The sequence below is a fragment of the Mastigoproctus giganteus genome, chromosome 10 (genome assembly GCF_048544385.1).
Source record: "Mastigoproctus giganteus isolate SK-2022 chromosome 10, ASM4854438v1, whole genome shotgun sequence".
NCBI classification, from domain to species: Eukaryota; Metazoa; Arthropoda; class Arachnida; order Uropygi; family Thelyphonidae; genus Mastigoproctus; species Mastigoproctus giganteus.
The window spans coordinates 230,397,098-230,418,077 of NC_143584.1; the positions used below are offsets into that span (position 1 = coordinate 230,397,098).

Genomic DNA, 20,980 nt, shown 5'->3' on the forward strand with positions numbered 1-20,980 from the left:
TCAATCCGACCTGGATCAGTCAACTTTGCCTTGAAAGACCAATGTCCACTTGACAGAAGGATCATATACAGTCCAGAGACAAACCAGGGAGGTTATTTGGGGGCGTACACCATAGTCACATTGGGCATGAACCACCTTGTCACCTCATCCTCTGTGGACTGTTCCCAATTTTCTTACCATCATTTCTTTTTTCTTTTATTTTGGTGATCTATTGCCAGATCAAGGGTTATGTCCAGATGTTCAGTGGGCATGGCTTTTCTGAGTCTATAATACAGGCATCAATGTACTATTTCCAAATCCACGGGGAGAGTACCTGCCCAGACTTGCAAGGCAGGGGTACTCACCATACAGCAAAGCTCTGGTTATAGCCAGTAAGATGTTTCTTTGTATACTTTACAATTTGTGCTTATCCTGCCTATTGTTCTGGTATACCAAATCTCAGCCCCCATAAGCTATGACAGGAATGAAAACTTCTTTATAAATTAGTGAGAGAGTGTTTTCTTTTTGAGTCTACAGTCAGTTCTACTAATTCTAGCCATCATAGCTGCATAATTTTTATTTATTATTATTTTTTTTTTTTGCCATATGTTCAACATGAGGATAGAGGAAAAGCTTGTTATCAATAATATGGTAAATACAATATATATAGGAAGGCGAGAGGAGTAATGCCCTTGGTTAAGAAGCATACAGAATCTAAGGTGCACCCACTTGCTTGGTGGCGCCTCCGTAGCCAGGTGGGAAGGAGCAGCAGTGCGTAGCACACGCTTCTTGATTAGACCGGGGTTCGAGCCCGTCACCACCAAATACGGAGGATGCGAAAAGGTTAAGGAATGACCACCGCATATCCTGGAGCAATATGGCCTTAGTTGCTAATGCTCCTAAAAACCAAACAACAGCGAAACAACAGCACCCACTTGCACTCAGATGATGAGGTAGCCAGTGTAATGTGAGTCAGTTTAGTATGACATAAACACTAAGGAAAATTAAAATGAGAATAGAAGTCTGCTACAGGCTACTCGACATTATAGTTGTTGTTGTTGTTATTTTGATTTTTAAGAGCATTAGCAACTAAGGCCATATTGCTATGGGAATATGCGGTGGTCATTCCCTGACTTTTTCCGCATCCTCCGTATTTGGTGGTGACGGGCTCGAACCCCGGTCTAATCAAGAAGCATGTCCTACGCACTGCTGCTCCTTCCCACCTGGCTATGGAGGCGCCAACGACATTATAGATTTTAGCAAAGCTTCTGAAATGACTATGATAAGTATAATGAACGTCCACACAGGTAGGTAGAATGGGCTAGTATATTAGAATGTCTTATAATGGGGATTTAACTTTCCACATTTTGACTGGAACTTGTGGGTTGGTAGCTCTCACACACACTGGCAGAAATTGTATGGATTAATTGGATGGCTGTTTTCTACAACAACATATCAGAGAGAGAGAGAGAGAGAGAGAGAGAGAGAGAGAGAGGCAAAAAAGAGAAGGCAATACATGATGCGATTATCAGTAGTGACTCTTCATGTGTTAAGAATATCCAGAAATGACTCTCCTATTCGCAAAGGGGAATCAGAGGGTGATGTGAGCAACTACAGAACTGTAAGATTCATCTTTGTTCAAAGAAAAATAATGGAGTCAGTGTTTAAAGAAGTTTTGTATAATCATCTTAACAGGAATGGACTTATATAGAAATAACTGCATGGATTTGTTAAGAGGGTTCCTGTTTGACAAATCTGAATAGCTACTATAACAAAGGAACTGTACACAATAATTTCGACATTATAGATTTCAGCAAAGCTTCTGACACTGTTCCACAAGAAAGACTGCTATTTGGAGCAGTGTAGCATTAGTGGAAAGTTACTGATATGGATAAAGGGATAGTTGAATGGCAAAGAGGGTGGATATATATGAGCACTGTTCTTCTTGGACTAATAATGCAGCAATTGCAGCAATGATAGACATACAATTATCCTGTCATGGCATGGTGGTGCCAGGGGTTAGTTATTAGTGGAGTCCCTCAGATTTCAGTGGTGGGCTCCTCATTGTTTAAAATATTTATCAGTGATACCCATGAAGGCATATTGAACTTACTGTCTAAGTCTGCAGATGATACAACAATTGGAAGGGTGGTTCATGACAGGAATCACGACATAACAACAAGACCGAGCAAAATTAGGCAGATGGGCTGAGAAGTGGCAGTTGAGGTTTAACATCGGTAAATGCAAAGTACTGCATAAAGTCAACTATAATCCATGAAAAACATACCACACTCAAGATGATGGAGAATGAAAGAAACCAGGTGTAATTATACAGACTGATATGAAGTTAGCTGAGAAGTGCAGACAGTTGGTAAGATAGCTCATAGGGTTCTTTCAATTATAGGCAGGAAATTTCCAGCAGTGACAAGAAGGTGATTATCTCATAATCATGGATGATATGCCCTCTCAAACTGAAGGTAAATTGCTTTTCTTCTTTGAAAAATTATGAAAAGGAATGCATATAGTAGATCCCTGGACTGGCCTCCACGTGCTAGGGATGATAGCCAGCCAATGGCAGTTTTACTACTGGTTGGGCTAAGTGGCCAGTCACTCCACATTTACAACATGACCTGATACTACATGATAGTACACTAACACCATTACACTGATTGGTCTTTATCTGCACAGTATCTTTGCATCAGTGTTGTAATAGTTTGGTTGAGGTTGCAATATACTCAATTTAAATCCTTCGAGGGTGGATGCCCTCGAAGGATTTAAATTGAGGGGCCCATCAAGCTCTCAGCTGCCCACATCAATGCCGGAGCTTGCTGTTTGTTTGTTATGTTTGTTATTTGGTTTTTAGGAGCATTAGCAACTAAGGCCATATTGCTCCAGGATATGCGGTGGTCATTCCCTGACTGTTCCGCCTCCTCCGTATTTGGTGGTGACGGGCTCGAACCCCGGTCTAATCAAGAAGCGTGTGCTATGCTGCTCTTTCCCACCTGGCTACGGAGGTGCCTCCAGAGCTTGCACTTGAACATCAAGCAACACAGTGGCAAACCCCAAGGCAGAATGTGCTGGTCCCAAAGGACCTAGTTGTTGTCGGTGACTCTATTGTCAGGGAAAGGGGGAACATATTGTAAAAAAAAGGATAGATGGAACAGGACCAGGTGTGTGTGTGTGTGTGTGTGTGTGTTATGGGGGTTTATCGGCACATAAGCTGCTGTGGCCATAATGCGCCTATTCACACGAAAATGCTAAAAACTAAATTTAAGCATAACTAAAAACATAATTTAGGCATAACAGCTTGGTTGCATTTACAGAGATATTTTAGAATTTATCATAAAGTCCAATTATTTTCAGATAAGAGAAAAACTCGTTGATGTTTGCATCATCTCCAATAATATGTTGTAATGTCATTGGTTCTCGTAGATTTCTCAGGGAACACAGGACGGATGTTCTGTCCTGTTGATAGTGAGGGCAGTCAATCAGAATATGTTTGACTGTTAAATTTTCTGAACAGTATGGACATCGAGGAGGATCTTCGCCTCGGAGCAGATGAAGGTGGGTCAGATATGTGTGTCCGATACTTGCCCGTGCAAGAACCACTTCTTCTCTTCGCACTGTTTTGGTGCTAGAGTGCCAATGCTTTGGATCATGTTTCAGCTGGTAGAGTTTATTATTCATTTGGGTGTGCCATAGCTCTTTCCACTTTGTGAAACATGCTGTTTGTATGATGTGACAGTAGTCAGAGGCTGGAACCGGAATGGAAGTTAAATCAAAGGTTGACGGATTTTTAGCATTTTCATCAGCATGTTCGTTACCCTTTATCCCCGAATGTGCTGGGAACCAGCACATTCGGGGATAAAGGGTAACGAACATGCTGATGAAAATGCTGAAAAGGTCACTGACTGATGGCATTCTTCAATTTGTAATAGGAGTCTTCCAATTTGATTTAACACTGGATGGATGAGCCTTGTAGGAGGAGTTTTGCATTGCAGTTATTGAGCTGAGAAAGTCTGTGTATACAACATATTTTATAGATGGGTAGAGATTCAGGTTGTCTAAAGCTAATTTTATTGCATGAAGTTCTGTGGAGAAGCTGCTGTACTCAGGTGGAAGGGCAGCTGAGATGATAGTAGAGGGAAATACTGACGCTGCTCCAACGGCTGAATGTGATTTGGAGCCATCAGTATATATGGGCAAAAAATCAACGTATTTCTGAATATGGCTTGCATGGAGTTGTTTCATATTGAGTGTTGGTGGACGATTCTTTCCCCACTTGTCAAGATAAGTATCGAAATATAACTGAGGAGGCAGAATCCATGGCGGTTGGGAGTAATTCATTAAATGTTGCCTGTTGAAAATTTGAACATTCCAACTCTGCATTAATTCAATGAGGCGTAAGCCTGCCGGTCTTATTTTACTGGGTTTATTTCTATAGAGGTTTTGAAGTGGTGGATTAAAGAGGTATGGCTGAATAGGATGATGACAGCAATTTTGTATTCGGGCTGCATACTTAAGAAGCAGCGTTTTTCTGCGGAGGTAAAGGGGAGGCTCATCAGCTTCAATGTACAAACTATGAGTAGGAGATGTCCTGAAAGCACCAAGTGCAATCCGCAATGCACTATGCTGTATAGGATCCAGCCATCGTAGTGTACTCTTACAGGTGGAATCTTAAAGTGAAGCACCATAATCCAATCGGGATCTGATCAATGCTCTATATAAGAGCAACAAAGATGTACGGTCTGCTCCCCAAGACAAGGCAGATAAAGCTCTTAGTATGTTCAGCTTTTTGAGGCAGGATATACGCACAGATTTAATGTGCTCAAGGAAATTTAGTTTCCTGTCAAGGATTAAACCCAAGAATCTGATGTTGTTAGTCACTGGAACGGTAAAGTTTTGCATCTGAAGTTCGGGATCTGTATGCATTTTCCGTTGATTACGAAAGTGGATTGCAACAGTTTTCTGCTGTGATAGACGATAGCCATTTAACTCTGCCCACCTTTGGACTTTATTTAAAGATATCTGCAGCTGCCGTTCAATGGATCTCATATTCCGAGAATGGCAAGAAATAGAAAGATCATCGGCGTAAAGGTAGGTCTCAACAGTATTTGGAAGTTCTTTTGTGATGGAATCGATTCTTAGGGCAAAAAGGGTTGCACTCAGTACGGAACCTTGTGGCACTCCTTCCTGTAAAAATGTCATAGAAAGCGAGTTGCGGTATCGAACTTGGAACGAACGAGTCCTGAGAAAGTTCCTGATGAATATAGGAAGGTTGCCTCGTAGACCTAGAGCATGGAGGTCACTGAGAATGCCACGACGCCAGGTAGTATCAAATGCCTTCTCTATGTCTATGGAAACCATAACAAGATGTTCATTTTTCACAAAGGCATTATGAATTGCAAACTCAGCTTTGATCATGAGATCTAAGGAGGACCTGTTCTTTCGAAAGCCATGCTGATTATTGCTAATTAGTTGTTGCGTTTCGATGATCCAAACAAGGCGATTATGGATCATTTTTTCAAGTAATTTACCAAGGCAACTGGACAGAGAAATAGGTCTATAACTGTTAGGACTGATAGGATCTTTACTGGGTTTCAAAAAGACAAGAACTGTGGCATGATGCCAAGAGCTGGGATAAATGTTTTCCATAAATATCCGGTTATAGTAGACCAGCAGTATTTGTAAATTTCTGTCACCAAGGTTTTGTAACATAATGTAAGATATTCCATCTGGCCCAGCGGCACTGTTGCCTGTTGTTTTAATGACATGTATAAGTTCATGATATTGAAGAGGCTGATTATATGGAAAGAAAACTGAGGTTCGAAAGTTGATGGCTTGTTGTTCAGTCTTGGTCTTTATTTTCTGGAAATCCGGAGAATAATTTGATGCCGCAGAAACTTCGGCAAATGTTTTAGCCAAGGCATTTGCAATGTCTTCAGGAGCAGATAGTTCTTGCCCATTCCATGAAAGAATTGGTGAAGGGGTGGTTGGAAAGGGAAGGGTTTTGCTTTCGTAAAGGTGACTACGGTGGTCTAAGACAGTATTTAAATTCTATAATGGTGGGACCAACTGATGATGTTACCAACAGCAAATTCAAAATGTGAAGCATTCAAAGAATTAATCTTGGAAGCTACTAAGCTTTTCATACCAATAAAGAAATATTGTTCCAGATTTAGGCCTAAATGAATGTCAGAAGTACTAATTAGACATGTGACAGGGAATAAAAATGCATGGGATGCATATAAATTAATGGTATGTAACCAAGTTACAAAGGAGGTTAGGCAGATTACGAGAACTCTTTGGTAAAGGATGCAAAGAAAAACAGCAAAGAGTTCTTTACTTATGTAAACTCTAGAAGGAAGGGGATGAATCAGATTGGTCCACTTGATATCGATGGTTCAACCGTTGATGATCCTGCTCAGGTAGCTAACAAACTAAATTATTCAGGGAGGGGAATGCCAGAGGTGTATTCAACTATGGCAGTAAGCTTGATAATCTTGTAATAACAGAGTAAAGTGGAGGAGAAATTGTTGAAGATAAACATAAGAAAGGCACCTGGGGTGGATGGAATCTATACAGTTATATTAAAGGAGGTAGCAAAGGAAGTAAGCAAACCCTTAGCCATAATTATGAGAGCTTCCCTGGAATCAGGGGAGGTACCCATGGACTGGAGATGTGCAAATGTGACCCCAATCTACAAAGGAGGATCAAAGGGAGACACAGGTCATTAGAGACCTTTTAGTTTAACTTCTGTTCCATGGAAATTAATGGAGGCATTAGTTAAAGAAGCATTGCAGGATCATCTAGACAAGACTTCAGTTATAGCTCACACACAGCATGGTTTTGTTAAGGGGAAGTCTTGTCTGACTATTTTGATTGGATACTATGATACAGTCACAAAGGAACTGGATGCAAAGAATAACTTTGATATCATATATTTGGATCTTAGAAAGGCCTTTGATACTGTTGCACATGGAAGATTGCTGCACAAATTGGAGAAGTGTGGCATTGGAGGCAATTTGCTGCTATGGATAAAGGGATGATTGAGTGGGAGAAGACAGAGAGTGGTAATCAATGGACACTGCACTTAGTGGATTAACATTATTGGTGGAGTCCCTCGGGCTTCAGTGTTGGGTCCATTGTTGTTTTCTGTATTTATTAATGATATTGATGATGGTATATCAGGCTTAATGTCCAAGTTTGCAAATGATACGAAGGTTGGCAGGGTTGTTAATGATACTAATGACAGTACACTGCTGCAACAGGATCTAGAAAAGTTGAGAAGATAGGCTGAGAGGTGGCAAATGAAGTTTAACATTGGCAAATGTAAAGTACTATACATGGGAAACAGTAACCCCAGAGCAAGGTATCAACTCTAGAGAATGAAAAGGACCTGGGGATAATTGTGCAGGCAGATATGAAGTTTTAGCATTAGCATTAGTAGAGGCATTTGATGCTAGAAAGCAAGCTTATGCAGCATCAGCCAAAAAAAAAAAAAAAACCCACTTCCACTTCACCCCTCTGTTCGTTCAAAATACCTGTCCGGCTGAGCCATAAACTTATTTAGGCTATCAACCTCCACCACAAGGGATGGAAGTCTGTTCCACCAACCAACCACCCGCTGGCTAAAGGCAAATTTCCGCACGTCTATCCTACATCTGTCTTTCCTCAATTTGAATTTATGCCCTCTCAGGTGATTTTTCTGAGCTAGAGGAAGAATCCCATCAGCATTGAGCATGCTTAAACCATTCAAGGCTTTATTCACCTCTATCAGATCACCTCGCTGGTGTCTAGTCTCCAGACACTGTAATTTGCAAAACTTAAGCCTTTCTTCGTAAGAGCACCCCTTTGTTTCATTCACTAATCTTGTTGCCCTTCTCTGTACTCGTTCCAGCAGCTCTACGTCCTTCTTGAAATGAGGCCTCCAGACCTGTATACAGTACTCTAGGTGTGGCCTGACCATTGCCTTATACAATGGAATAATCACCTCCTTATCCCTGCTGGAAAAATTCCTGTATATCATTGACAATACTCCATGAGCTACTCTTGCAGCCCGTTTGCACTGCTCAGAGAACTTCATATCTGCCTGCACAACCACCCCCAAGTCCCTTTCATTTTCTACCACTGTCGGTGTAGTACCACAGAGTTGATACGTTGCTCTGGGGTTGCTGTTTCCCATGTGTAGTACTTTACATTTGTCAATGTTAAACTTCATTTGCCACCTCTCAGCCCATCTGCTCAACCTTTCCAGATCCTGTTGCAGCAGCATAGTGTCAGTAGTGTCCTTGACAACCCTGCCAACCTTTGTATCGTCAGCAAACTTGGACATTAAGCTTGATATACCATCATCAATATCATTTATAAATACAGAAAACAATAATGGACCCAACACTGAGCCCTGAGGGACTCCACTAATAACATTAGTCCACGATGAGCAGTGTCCATTGATTACCACTCTCTGTCTTCTCCCCCTCAACCACCCCTTTATCCATAGCAGCAATTTGCCTCCAATGTCACACTGCTCCAATTTGTGTAGCAGTCTTCCATGTGCAACAGTATCAAAAGCCTTTCTAAGATCCAAGTATATAATATCAAAGTTATTCCCTGCATCCAGTTCTTTTGTGACTGCATCATAGTATCCAATCAAGTTGGTCAGGCAAGACTTCCCCTTAACAAAACCACGCTGTGTCTGAGCTATAACTGAAGTCTTGTCTAAATGATCCTGCAGTGCTTCTTTAACCAGTGCCTCCATTAATTTTCCTGGAACAGAAGTTAAGCTCACAGGTCTATAATTACTTGTGTCAGCCTTTGATCCTGCTTTGTGAATTGGGGTCACATTTGCACATTTCCAGTCTATGGGTACCTCCCCTGAGTCCAAGGAAGCTCTCATAATTATGGCTAAGGGTTTGCTTACTTCCTTTGCTGCCTCCTTTAATATAACTGGATAGATCCCATCCACCCCGGGTGCCTTTTTTGTGTTTATCTTCAACAGTTTCTCCTCCACTTTACTCCCAGTTATTTCAAGATTCTGTAGCTTACTGCTAGAGTTGAATACACCTCTGGCATTCCCCTTGCTGAATAACTCCTCATGTGTGAATGTCGATGCAAAATATTCATTTAGTTTGTTAGCTACCTGAGCAGGATCATCAACAGTTGACCCATCAATATCATGTGGACCAATCTGATTCATCCCCTTCCTTCTAGAGTTTACATAAGTAAAGAACTCTTTGCTGTTTTTCTTTGCATCCCTTGCCAAGGATTTCTCGTAATCTGCCTTCGCCTGCCTAACCTCCTTTGTAACTTGGTTGCATATCAACTTGTATCTATCATAGGCTTCTGTGTCATGTGTTAATTTGTAAGTATCCAATGCATTTTTCTTCTCTGCCATATGCCTCATTAGTTCATCTGACATCCATTTTGGCCTAAACCTTGAACAATATTTCTTAGTTGGTATGTAAAGCCTAGTAGCTTCCAAGATAAGTTCTTTGAATGCTTCCCATTTTGAATTTGCTGTTGGTAACATCATCAGTTGGTCCCACTGTATAGAATTTAAATACTGTCTCAGTCCATCGTAGTCGCCTTTACGGAAGCAATAACCCTTCCCTTTACCCCTAATGGTAGTTACCTCTTTCAGTAAATCCCACTTCAGCACACTGTGATCACTGCCACCTAGTGGTTCATTTATCTGCAGATTCTTAATGCATGAAGAATCACTGCTGATAATCAAATCAAGAGTATTACTCCCTCTAGTTGCCTCCCGAACATGCTGATGTAGAAAACAATCATCCAATAAATCCACAAAAGCCCTGCTAGTGTGTGAGTAACCAGCCCCCAAATTCCAGTCAATATCTGGGAAATTAAAATCTCCCATTATAAGACTCTCTGATTTACTGGCCCACTCTATTTCCCTGTACAGTTCCTTATTATACTCATCAGAGTCATTAGGCCTATAGCACACTCCTACTCTCAATTTTGATCTCCCAATGCTTATGTCACACCAAACTGACTCAACACTGCACTGTCCAGCGATGTCGACTGGCTTCACTTCCTTGGTTTTTATGTGTTTCTTAACTAATAGCATAACCCCTCCCCCCTTCCTATCCTGTTTATCCTTTCTGTAGACGTTGTTCTCCCCAAATTGCATTTCTGCATCCCTTATATCTGTGTGACACCACGTCTCTGATATCCCAACAATATCTGCCTTTGATGTTTTGAGCAATACCTCAAATTCATCAAATTTATTTACTAAACTCCTAGCATTGGTGTACACGCAAGTATACCTGCACCTGTTTCTATTCTTAGCTACCCTAACACAACCCATGTGTTTACTTGTACCGCAATGGCTCCCAGCAGTCTCTGAAATACCATGCATCTTGTTTTTCAGGCTTCTGCTCATTCTAATAGAAGCAGTGCAAGAATCTCTTTCACCTCTGCCAGTGGCTACTGTCAATCTATTGGTCTTTGTCTCCCCCCCAAGCTAGCAGTTTTCCGACCCACCTAACACTGCCTCGATAGCATCAGCAAATATTCTTGCACCCTTTCTATTTAAGTGTATCCCATCCCTGTAGAAGCAATCTCTCCTGTTAACAAGTACAGTCCAGGCTGAAAAAAATTCTACCCCTTGAGCCTTGCACAATCTTTCCAGGGCCGAATTGATCGACAAGGCTCTCATCATATACTCCCTCCTATCGTGTCTGGGCAGAATTGCAGACACTTTCAAATTCAACCCTAATTCTCGGCTTTTGTTCAACAGTGACCTGTACTTGTTAAGTAATTCTGCCGGTCTCCTACTCTTAATATTATTAGTGCCAACGTGTACAACTATATCACCTTTTGTGCCCTTAAAAGATGATATTCGCTCTACAACGTCATCAACCTTTGCCCCTGGCAGACATACCCTGGTCCTGTTCCTGTCCATATTGGAAAAATCTCTTTGATGTGAATTAAATTCCAGCCGTAAATAGTGCCTAGTTAGTTAGTTATTTGGTTTTTAGGAGCATTAGCAACTAAGGCCATATTGCTCCGGGATATGCGGTGGTCATTCCCTGACCTTTCCGCATCCTCCGTATTTGGTGGTGACGGGCTCGAACCCCGGTCTAATCAAGAAGCGTGTGCTACGCACTGCTGCTCCTTCCCACCTGGCTACGGAGGCGCCTAAATAATGCCTAAGGAACTTAAGTATAATTTGGGTAACTGCCAATTTATTTAAGAATGGTTTCTAAATTGTTTTGTGCCAGCTGTAGAAAATTATTTAAAGCCGTAAAACCAAGATTTAAAAGTTTTATTACTAATGGATAACACACCAGGCCACCCAAAAGATTTAAGTGATCCAAAATGTTGAAGTAATGTTCCTACCACCTAATACAACTTCTTTAATTCATCCATTAGATCAAGGTATTATATCTACCTTTAAAACTCATTACATCAAAAAATCATTACAATAGATTTTGGAAAAAATTGATTCTGAATCTATTGAAGTGAGGAAGCATGGAAACATATCTCAATTGTGGACTGTATCGAAATTATAGCTTTATCTCTCAAAGAAATAAAACCATTACACGTGCGTGTAGGAAAAATGTATGGCAAGAGTCAATTAATTCAGGAAATATGGTCGAACTGGCAGTAAATAGAATCGATGCGATAGTAGAACTTGCTAAGTCGGTAGGATGGGAAGGTTTTGATGATACAACTACTGAAGATGTTCAAGAATTACTGGTAGTAAAAGAGGCTGGCAAAGTGGATTTGGTGGAAATGGCATTGGAGGTAAACCAAATCAATTCAGAGGATGACAGCACAGATGAAAATTCTGAAGTTCCAAATTTTACGCTAAAAAGCATACGGAAGGCATAAACATAGCCGAGCAATTAGAAACTTATTTTCTGAATGCAGATCCTTCAACTGAAAAAACACAAAATTCAAAAGGGAGCATCAAAAATGCTTAGCTCCATACCATGCAATTTACAAAGGTCTATCAAGCAATATTGGGAATCAGACTGTTAGATAAGAAGAGAAACACATGGATTAGGCAGCGAACTCAAGTAAAGGACATTCTTATCAAAACTAAAGAACTAAAATGGTCTTGGGCAGGACACATAGCTCGAAGACATGATGACAGAGGGACTAAGAAAATAACAGAATGGTACCCAAGAGGAGCTAGAAGAAAACCTGGAAGACATAGGCGGAGATGGATAGATGAAATTCATGAGTTTTTGGGTAAATGGATGGCCAGTGCTCAAAACAGAAGGAACTGGAAAGTTGCTGGGGAGGCCTTCATCCTGCATTAGATTGAAAATGGCTGATGATGATGATCAAGCAAAAGTAAACAATCCCATATTACTGATTATTTAGAGAGCAGAAGAAAGCAGAAAAAAGTTCAAAATGTGAAGATATTCTACAATACAGAAAATGATCTCTTTTGATTGTGCTTAGCAGCAATAAAGAGGAAGAAAATTAAATGAATGTATATTATTGGACATATATTAGCAAAGATGTTTATGCAACACCAGCCAGAAGAGAAAAAACATAATAATAATAAAAGAAAAGGAAATAGGCAACCTATGCATTTCCCTCCTCCTGTAGGTGATTATCCAGCTGACCTCTGAATTTCCCTAAACTGTCACAGCCTCTACCACCCATGTAATTTATAACTAGTTGGCTAAAATAAAACTTTCTGCAATCTAGTCTACATGTCACCCACCCATGAATTTATGACCCCTAGTTCTAGAATCATTTATAATTTTGAAAATTTCATCCTCATTCATTTTACTTTTGCCTCTCAGAGCCTTAAACATATCAATCAAGTCTACTTTAAGGTGAGTAGTTTCCAAGCTATGCAACCCACATATTTAAAGACTTTCCTCATACGGATGCTCTTTTGCCAATCTCACCAGGCGAGTTACCCATCTTTGGAACCTTTCAAGAAGCTCAATGTCTTTCTTTAGGTGTGGTCTCCATACTTGAACACAGTATTCAATGTGTGATCTAACAATAGCCTTATATAATGGGATTATATGTCCTTATCTCTACTAGCAAATGTTTGATAAAACATCGAACACTGTGGACATTCCTTGCAACCAATCTGCAATGCTTGGAGAACTTCATGTTTGACCACATCATAACACCTAAGCCCCTTTCCTCCACTACCGGCTTTAGTTCAACTCCACCAAGTGTATAAGTTATTTTGGAGTTAATGTTCTCCAGGTGTAATACCTTGCACTTTGATGGATCAAAGCATAGTTGCCATTTTACTGACCCTCACTGAAGTCTATCTAGGTCACTCTGAAGAAGCTCTGCTTGGCAATGATCATTAACTACTCTACCAATTTAACATCATCTGCAAATTTAGACATCAAGTCCTCTATCCCTTCATCGATGTCATTTATGAAAATCAAAAACAACAGTGGTCCTAATACTGATCTTTGGGGAACCCCACTTTTTTACATCAAACCAATCTGAGGAATAACCATTTATCGCAACCCTCTGCCTCCTGCTCTGAAGCCATCCTGCTATCCATCTAAGGATTTTCCCTGTGATTCCAACCATTTTCAGCTTATAATTAACCATTCATGTGGGACTGAGTCAAAGGCTTTGCTGAAATCCAAATAAACAATGTCGAAATTAACCTAAATCCAGCTCTTGAGTGACCCTGTCAAAAATAGCTAACCAGATTAGTTAAACATGATTTTCCCTTTACAATACCATGCTGAGTATACTTCAGAATTTCACTTCTATCTAAATGATCTTGAATTCTACCTTTGATCATGGCCTCCATGATTTTCCCTACTACTGAAGTTAGACTGACCAGACAGTAATTTCCCAATTCACTCTTAGAATCACCCTTACGTATTGGAGATATACTGGCACTTTTCCAATCCAACGGAATCACTCCTGAATCCAGTGATGCTCTCATAATTAGCCTGAATGGTTCAATGCACTCACTTGCTGCCTACCTTAAGATTATTGGGTATATGCCATCAACCCCAGGAGCCTTATTGGCCTGTAGGCTCGAATGTTTTTTCATTAAATAATCACGAGAAATTTCAATATTATTAATTAGATATTTTTAGACTTCACTCCCATAATTTCTTTTTGACATAACGGGTTTTTCTTCTGTAGATATCAATGGAAAGTAACTTTTAAGTTCATCTGCAACTTCAGCTGGGGTATTTAATACTATCCCATGTCCATTAAATAAGGATCTGATCTGGTTTGTCCTTTCCTTCTTTGCATTTATATATGTGAAGAATTCTTTATCCCCACTCTTTTCCCATTTTGCCAGCGATATGTGTGTATATGCAATATATGTATCACAGTTATAAGATGTTTGTTCAGTTATTACTATTTTTAAGAAAAATTAAGTTTCCAATAGTTATAAAAAAAAGATGTATTTTTTGTTAGCTTTTGGAACATACCAGCCCTTTTTGTACTGGCTCTTAGTCCCGTATAAGACGGTTTCGTACTACACGAGATTTTACTGGAATCTAACTACTGCGTTATACGAGGTTTACCTGTATATATATATATAAAAATACATTAAGTTAAAGAAAGTGGGGCAGATAGAGAGTGAAGATAACTAATGCTAACAGAGAACTAATAAAATAGGCATAATTAGAATATGTAATTACAAAATTGATAAAATAAAAGGATGTTGCCACACAACTTACAAATCTGGCCTCTCATCAGGTGCCAACAGCCAGGATTGCAAGTAAAATAGCAACATATGTCTTCATTTCTGATGGAAACCACAAGCCAAAGAGTAAAAAGTATAAACATAAATAAAAATGAGAATAAAATTTTTGTTATCAAAATAAATTAATGTGAAAATAAAATTTCATTATGAAAATAAAAATGACAAGAATTAAATTAAAATTACAAGAATCTAAAAAAAACAAAAAAACAAGCAAACAGGTAAGGAGATTACCCATAAGAACGACGCCATTTTAACTATTTTCAGTTCCACACAGTAAGCTCCTTACTTATTCATTCCTAATTTCCATTTAAACCCGTGCGATTTTTTCATCCTTACTTCAATTTTTCTGTTCCTTTCTTGCCTCTGGGAAAGCAAACTTGAACGCACTAGGAAAGCTAAATTGAGAGTAGAAGTGTGTTGTAGGCCTAATGACTTTGATGAGTATAATAAACAACTGTACACAGAAATAGAGTGGGCCAGTAAATCAGAGTGTCTTATAATGGGCAATTTTAACTTCCCAGATACTGAATGGAATTTGTGGGTTATTCACTCACACACACAAGCAAGGCTTTTGTGGATTTATTGGATGATTGTTTTCTACAGCAGCATGTTCGGGAGGCAACTAGAGGGAGAAATACTCTTAATCTCATTATCAGTAGTCATTCTTCATGCATCAAGAATTTGCAAATAAAGGAACCACTGGGTGACAGTGATTACAATGTACTGATGTGCGAATTACTTAAAGATGTAACTACCATCAAGGCTAAAGGGAAGGGCTTTTACTTTCGTAAAGGTGACTACAGGGGTCTCAGACAGTTTTTAAATTCCGTATAGTGGGATCAACTGATGACGTTACTGACGTTGAATTCTAAATGGTAAACCTTCAGGGAATTAATCTTGGAGGCTACTAGACTTTTCATTCCAACTAAGAAATACTGTTCAAGGTTTAGGCCTAAATGGATGTCATATAATTCTAATGAGGCTCGTGGCAGAGAAGAAAAATGTATATGGGATACATGGGAAAATGTATGGGATGCATATAGATTATCAGGTTACCCAGAAGCCTATGGCAGATATAAGATTGTCTGTAATCAAGTCACAAAGAAGGTTAGGCAGGAGAAGGCCGATTATGAGAAATCTTTGGCAAAGGATGCAAAGAAAAACAGCAAAGAGTTCTTTACTGATGTAAACTCTAGAAGGAAATGGATGAATCAGATTGGACCACTTAACATTGATGGGTTGTCTTTTGATGATCATGCTCAGGTAGCTGATAAACTGAATGAGTATTTTACATCTACATTCACATGAGGAGTTATTCAATGATGGGAATGCCAGAGGTTTATCAAACTCTAACAGGAAACTAAGTGATTTTGTAATAACCGAGAGCAAAGGGGGATGAAAAATTGTTGAAGATAAACATAAGGAAGGCACCTGGGATGGACGGGATCTATCCAGTTATATTAAAGGAAGCAACAAAGGAAGTAAGCAAACCCTTAGCCATAATTATGAGAGCTTCCTTGGAATCAGGGGAGGTCCCCATGGTCTGGAGGTGTGTGAATGTAACACTAATTCACAAAGGGGGGGGGTTGAAAAGGTGACACAAGTAACTATAGGCCTGTTAGTTTAACTTGTGTTTGGGGAAAATAATGGAGACACTGGTTAAAGAAGCACTGCAGGATCATCTAGATGAGACTTCAGTTATAGCTCGGACACAGCATGGTTTTGTTAAAGGGAAGACTTGTCTGACCAACTTTGATTGGATACTATGATGTGGTCACAAAGGAATTGGATGCAAAAAAATAATTTTGATATCATATACTTGGATTTCAGGAAAGCTTCTGATACTGTTGCACATGGAAGATTGCTGTACAAATTGAAAAGGGATGGTTGAGTGGGAGATGACAGAGAGTGGAAATCAGTGGACACTGCTTTTCATGGACAAATGTTAGTGGATTTCCCCAGGGTTCGGTGCTGGGCCCATTGTTGTTTTGTGTATTCATCAATGATATTGATGAAGGTATATCAGGATTAATGTCCAAGTTTGCAGATGATACAAAGGTTGTCAGGGTTGTTAATGACAGTATGCTACTCCAACGGATCTAGACAAGTTGGGCAAATGGGCTGAGAAGTGGCAACTGAAGTTTAACATTGACAATTGCAAAGCACTGCATATGGGTAGCAATAACCAAAGAGAAACATACCAACTATGTGGTACTACACTCAGGGAAGTAGAAAGCGAAAAAGACTTGGGGGTAACTGTGCAGTCAAATATGAAGTTTGCTGAGCAGTGCAAATGGGCTGCCAGGGCAGGTCATGGAGTCTTGTCAATGACATATAGGAATTTCACTAGCAGGGACAGGTAAGTGATTATCCCGTTGTACAAGGCAATGATCAGACCACGCCTTGAGTACTGTGTACAGGTCTGGAGGCCTCATTTTAGGAAGGACGTTGATTTGATAGAATGAGTACAAAGAAGGGCAACAAGGTTGTGAGGGGAACCCAAGGGCTCACATCTGGTGAGAATGGGCTTGGCAAACCCAGGGTCCCAAGCTGGATATCATCCTTTTTCTCTTTCTTGATGATTCCTTTCTACTTCTCTCTCTCTTTCTCTCTCTCTCAGAGTAACTCGGGGACATTTTTTATTTTTTTTTTTGGCAGGTGCAGCAGAAGCCCCAGGCTTCCTTGCACCATATGACTAATAATAATAATAATAAAAGGGGTACTCTTACCAAGAAAGGCTTAAACTCTGCAGTGCCTGGAGAGTAGGCACATACGAGGTGATCTGATTGAGGTGTATAAGGCCTTGAATGGGTTGAACAAGCTGAATGCTGATGGGATTCTTCCTCTAGCTCAGATTAAGAACTTGAGGGGACATAGGTTCAAATTGAGGAAAGACAGTTGTAGAATTGATGTGCAGAAATTTGCCTTTAGCCAGTGGGTAGTTGATTGCTGGAACAGATTTCCATCTGTTGTTGTGGAAGTTGATAGTCTAAATAAATTTAAGGCTCAGCTGTGTGAGTGACCAACCCACAAATTCCAGTCAATATCTGGGAAATTAAAATCAACCATTATAAGACTCTCTGATTTACTGGCCCACTCTATTTCCCTGTACAGTTTCTTATTATACTCATCAGAGTCTTTAGGCCTATAGCACACTCCTACTCTCAATTTTGATCTCCCAATGCTTATGTCCCACCAAACCGACTCGACACTGCACTGTCCAGCGATGTCGACTGGCTTCACTTCCTTGGATTTTGTGTGTTTTTTAACTAATAGCATAACCCCTCCTCTCTTCCTATCCTGTCTATCCTTTCTGTAGATGTTGTACTCCCCAAATTCCAGTTCTGCATTACTTATATCTGTGTGACACCACGTCTCTGATATCCCAACAATATCTACCTTTGATTCTTTGAGCAATACCTCAAATTCATCAAATTTATTTACCAAACTCCTAGCATTGTATACGCAAGTATACATGCACCTGTTCTTTTTCTTAGCTACCCCTAACACAACCCATGTGTTTACTTGTACCCCAATGATTCCCAGCAGTCTCTGAAATATCCTGCATCTTATTTTCCAAGCTGCTGCTCATTCCAATAGAAGCAGTGCAAGAATCACTTTCACCTCTGCCAGTGGCTACTGTTAATCTATTACTCCTTGTATCCCCCCAATCTAGCAGTTTTCCGACCCACCTAACACTGCGTCGATAGCATCAGCAAACATTCTTGCACCCTTTCTATTTAAGTGTATCCCATCCCTGTAGAAGCAGTCTCTCCTGTTAACAAGTACAGACCAGTCTGAAAAAATTCTACTCCTTGAGCCTTGCACAATCTTTCCACTGCTGAATTGATCGACAGGGCTCTAATCATATACTCCTTCCTATCATGCCTAGGCAGAATTGCAGACACTTTCAAATTCAACCCTAATTCACGGCTTTTGTTCAACAGTGACCTGTACTTGTTAAGTAATTCCGACGGTCTCCTACTCTTAATATCATTAGTGCCAACGTGTACAACTATATCACCTTTTGTGCCCTTAAAAGATGATATCCGCTCTACAACGTCATCGACCTTTGCCCCTGGCAGACATACCCTGGTCCTGTTCCACCTATCCTTTTTACAAAGCATGTTTCCCATTTCTCTGACAATAGAGTCGCCAACAACTACAAGTTCCTTTGGGACCAGTGCATTCTGCCTTGGGGATTGCCTCTGTGTTGCGTGATGCCCAAGTGCAATGTTATGAGAATGGATGACAGCAGAACAACTAAGAGTATAATGAAATGAAAACCTACCAGTAGGAGGGCGAGAGGAAGACTGTGGAAAAGATGGATGGATGATGTAGAAGAGGACTTAAAGATCATGAGAATAAGAAGTTGGAGAAGTTTGACTTCTGGGAGGGCGTACTGGTGAAACATTGTTGAGAAGGCTAAGACCCACCCTGGTTTATAAGGCCAGAAGAAGAATCCTTTGTTTGAAAAACTTTGTGAAACAGAAATTTAGTTATAAAGAAATATGACCTTTTCAACAATGAAAAGTACTATAATTCAACATTCAGTAATATAGTAAAAGATGGGAAATAAATCAGAAATAAGTGGGAATGAATAAATTTTCTAACATTTTAAAACAATTAATTTGTTAATACATACATATCAAGAAATGACTACTTACATGATGCACACAAAATATTAGTACACTTTTAAGAATTATTTCATAAAATATTTGGCTACTTTTTGTTGTATGGTGAGTTTTATTGTACATATTCATACAAATGTTCGCATTTGTTTAAACACTCAATATATTTTCTGGCATATTTTCTTCACACTGAAGGTATTGAAGCAAAGTTTCAAATGCTGCCAACATTTCATATTTGGAAGTTTATTACTGCCTTCATTGATTTCATTTTCATCCAACTCATTGATATTGTCACTAGTTCTTTGAATACTCCAAAATGTTGGAGTCACTCAGATATTCAGCTACTATGACATCATTACCAATTCCTAAAAATTTGCCAAGAACAACTTCTCCACTGATCAAATGTCTCACTTGGAGTTCTTCCCAAGATTTCTCAATATCATGTAGTAGTTCATCCCTCTCATCGCTGTTAATTGGCATTTTTTGCAAAACAATTCTTAATCATTGTTTCCATCACCCCAGGGGGCTCACATTTGGTGAGTGTGGGCTTGGCACACCCAGGGTCCTGAGCTGGATATCATCATTTTTCTCTTTCTTGGTGATTCCTTTCTACTTCTTTCAGGGTAACTCAGGAATATTTTTTTTTTTGTTTGCTGGTGCAGCACAAGCCTCAGGCTTCCTTGCACCACATGGCTAATAATAATAATAAATAATAATAAATTCACAACTTGACTCCACACTTTTGCCAACTCTGCCAGAAACACTACAGAACATAACATAATTCTAACAAACTACAAGCTACACTCAATTCTGGCCTTTTAGAGAGCACCATATCTCTTCATAAGAATACTTATATTGCAGATGTGGGAAATCACTGGTGGCTCCTTACCTGAAACACTATGCACATCTATAACAGAATCTATAGGTTGGTCGGTTTCTATTCTCAATATAATTTGTTTCAGTATGTGCATTTTCAAATTCTTGATAATGCCTTGGTCCATTACCTGCAGTTTAGACGAGATATTCGGAGGGAAGAAAACAAGCTTCTCACTTATATAAGTTTCAAAATTACCGAGTGAAATTTAAAATCCACTGCTCAAAAATTTCACTGGTCATCGAAGATTTTTTGTTGTAGTTTTGTAGTTGTCAAACTCTAATGACTTTACTTCTTTAAAACATTGGGGTGGTTTACTTTTGCCTATTACCAAAACTCATCACTAGCCATATTGCACGAACCAAGACTGTAATTCTCTCCTTACTATTTTTACCACCTAAACATTTAAAAAATAGACCTGTTTCATCAACATTTAATATGTCTTTGGGCTTGTAGTCCTCCATAGTGTTTTAAAAACTGTTTCTTTTCAATGGGTACCGTCTTCTTCGATTACAACTCCACTTTCACTAGAAATAACTTTTTAGAGTAAGCCATTGCACTTTTTAAATTTGTTCAGCCAACCAGAACTGGCTTGGAATGTTTTATGCCCCAGAAAAGATGCATATCCCATAACCTTTTCTTTAATGACCCTGATATCGGCATGTTTTGGTCTCAAATCAACTTTACCCACATAAAAATGGCCTCATTTACATCTTCATACAGACATAATTTCACACGCTTCTGAATGGGTCCCATTTCCTCAGACAGTTTGAGAAACGAAACACGGTTTTTCTCAATGGT

The 20,980-nt window shown here is 39.6% G+C and overlaps 1 protein-coding gene across 1 annotated transcript in view; it reads right to left on the reverse strand.

Annotated features, from left to right (window-relative positions):
* LOC150080021 (uncharacterized) overlaps nucleotides 1-14,717 on the reverse strand; it is a 187,342-nt gene extending 172,625 nt beyond the window's left edge. The window contains exon 1 of the mRNA XM_090383333.1: nucleotides 14,649-14,717. Coding sequence (XP_090239459.1) covers nucleotides 14,649-14,704 — 56 coding nt within the window. The 5' untranslated portion in view covers nucleotides 14,705-14,717. The remainder of the gene's footprint in view (nucleotides 1-14,648) is intronic.
* Between the last annotated feature and the right edge of the window lie 6,263 nt (nucleotides 14,718-20,980).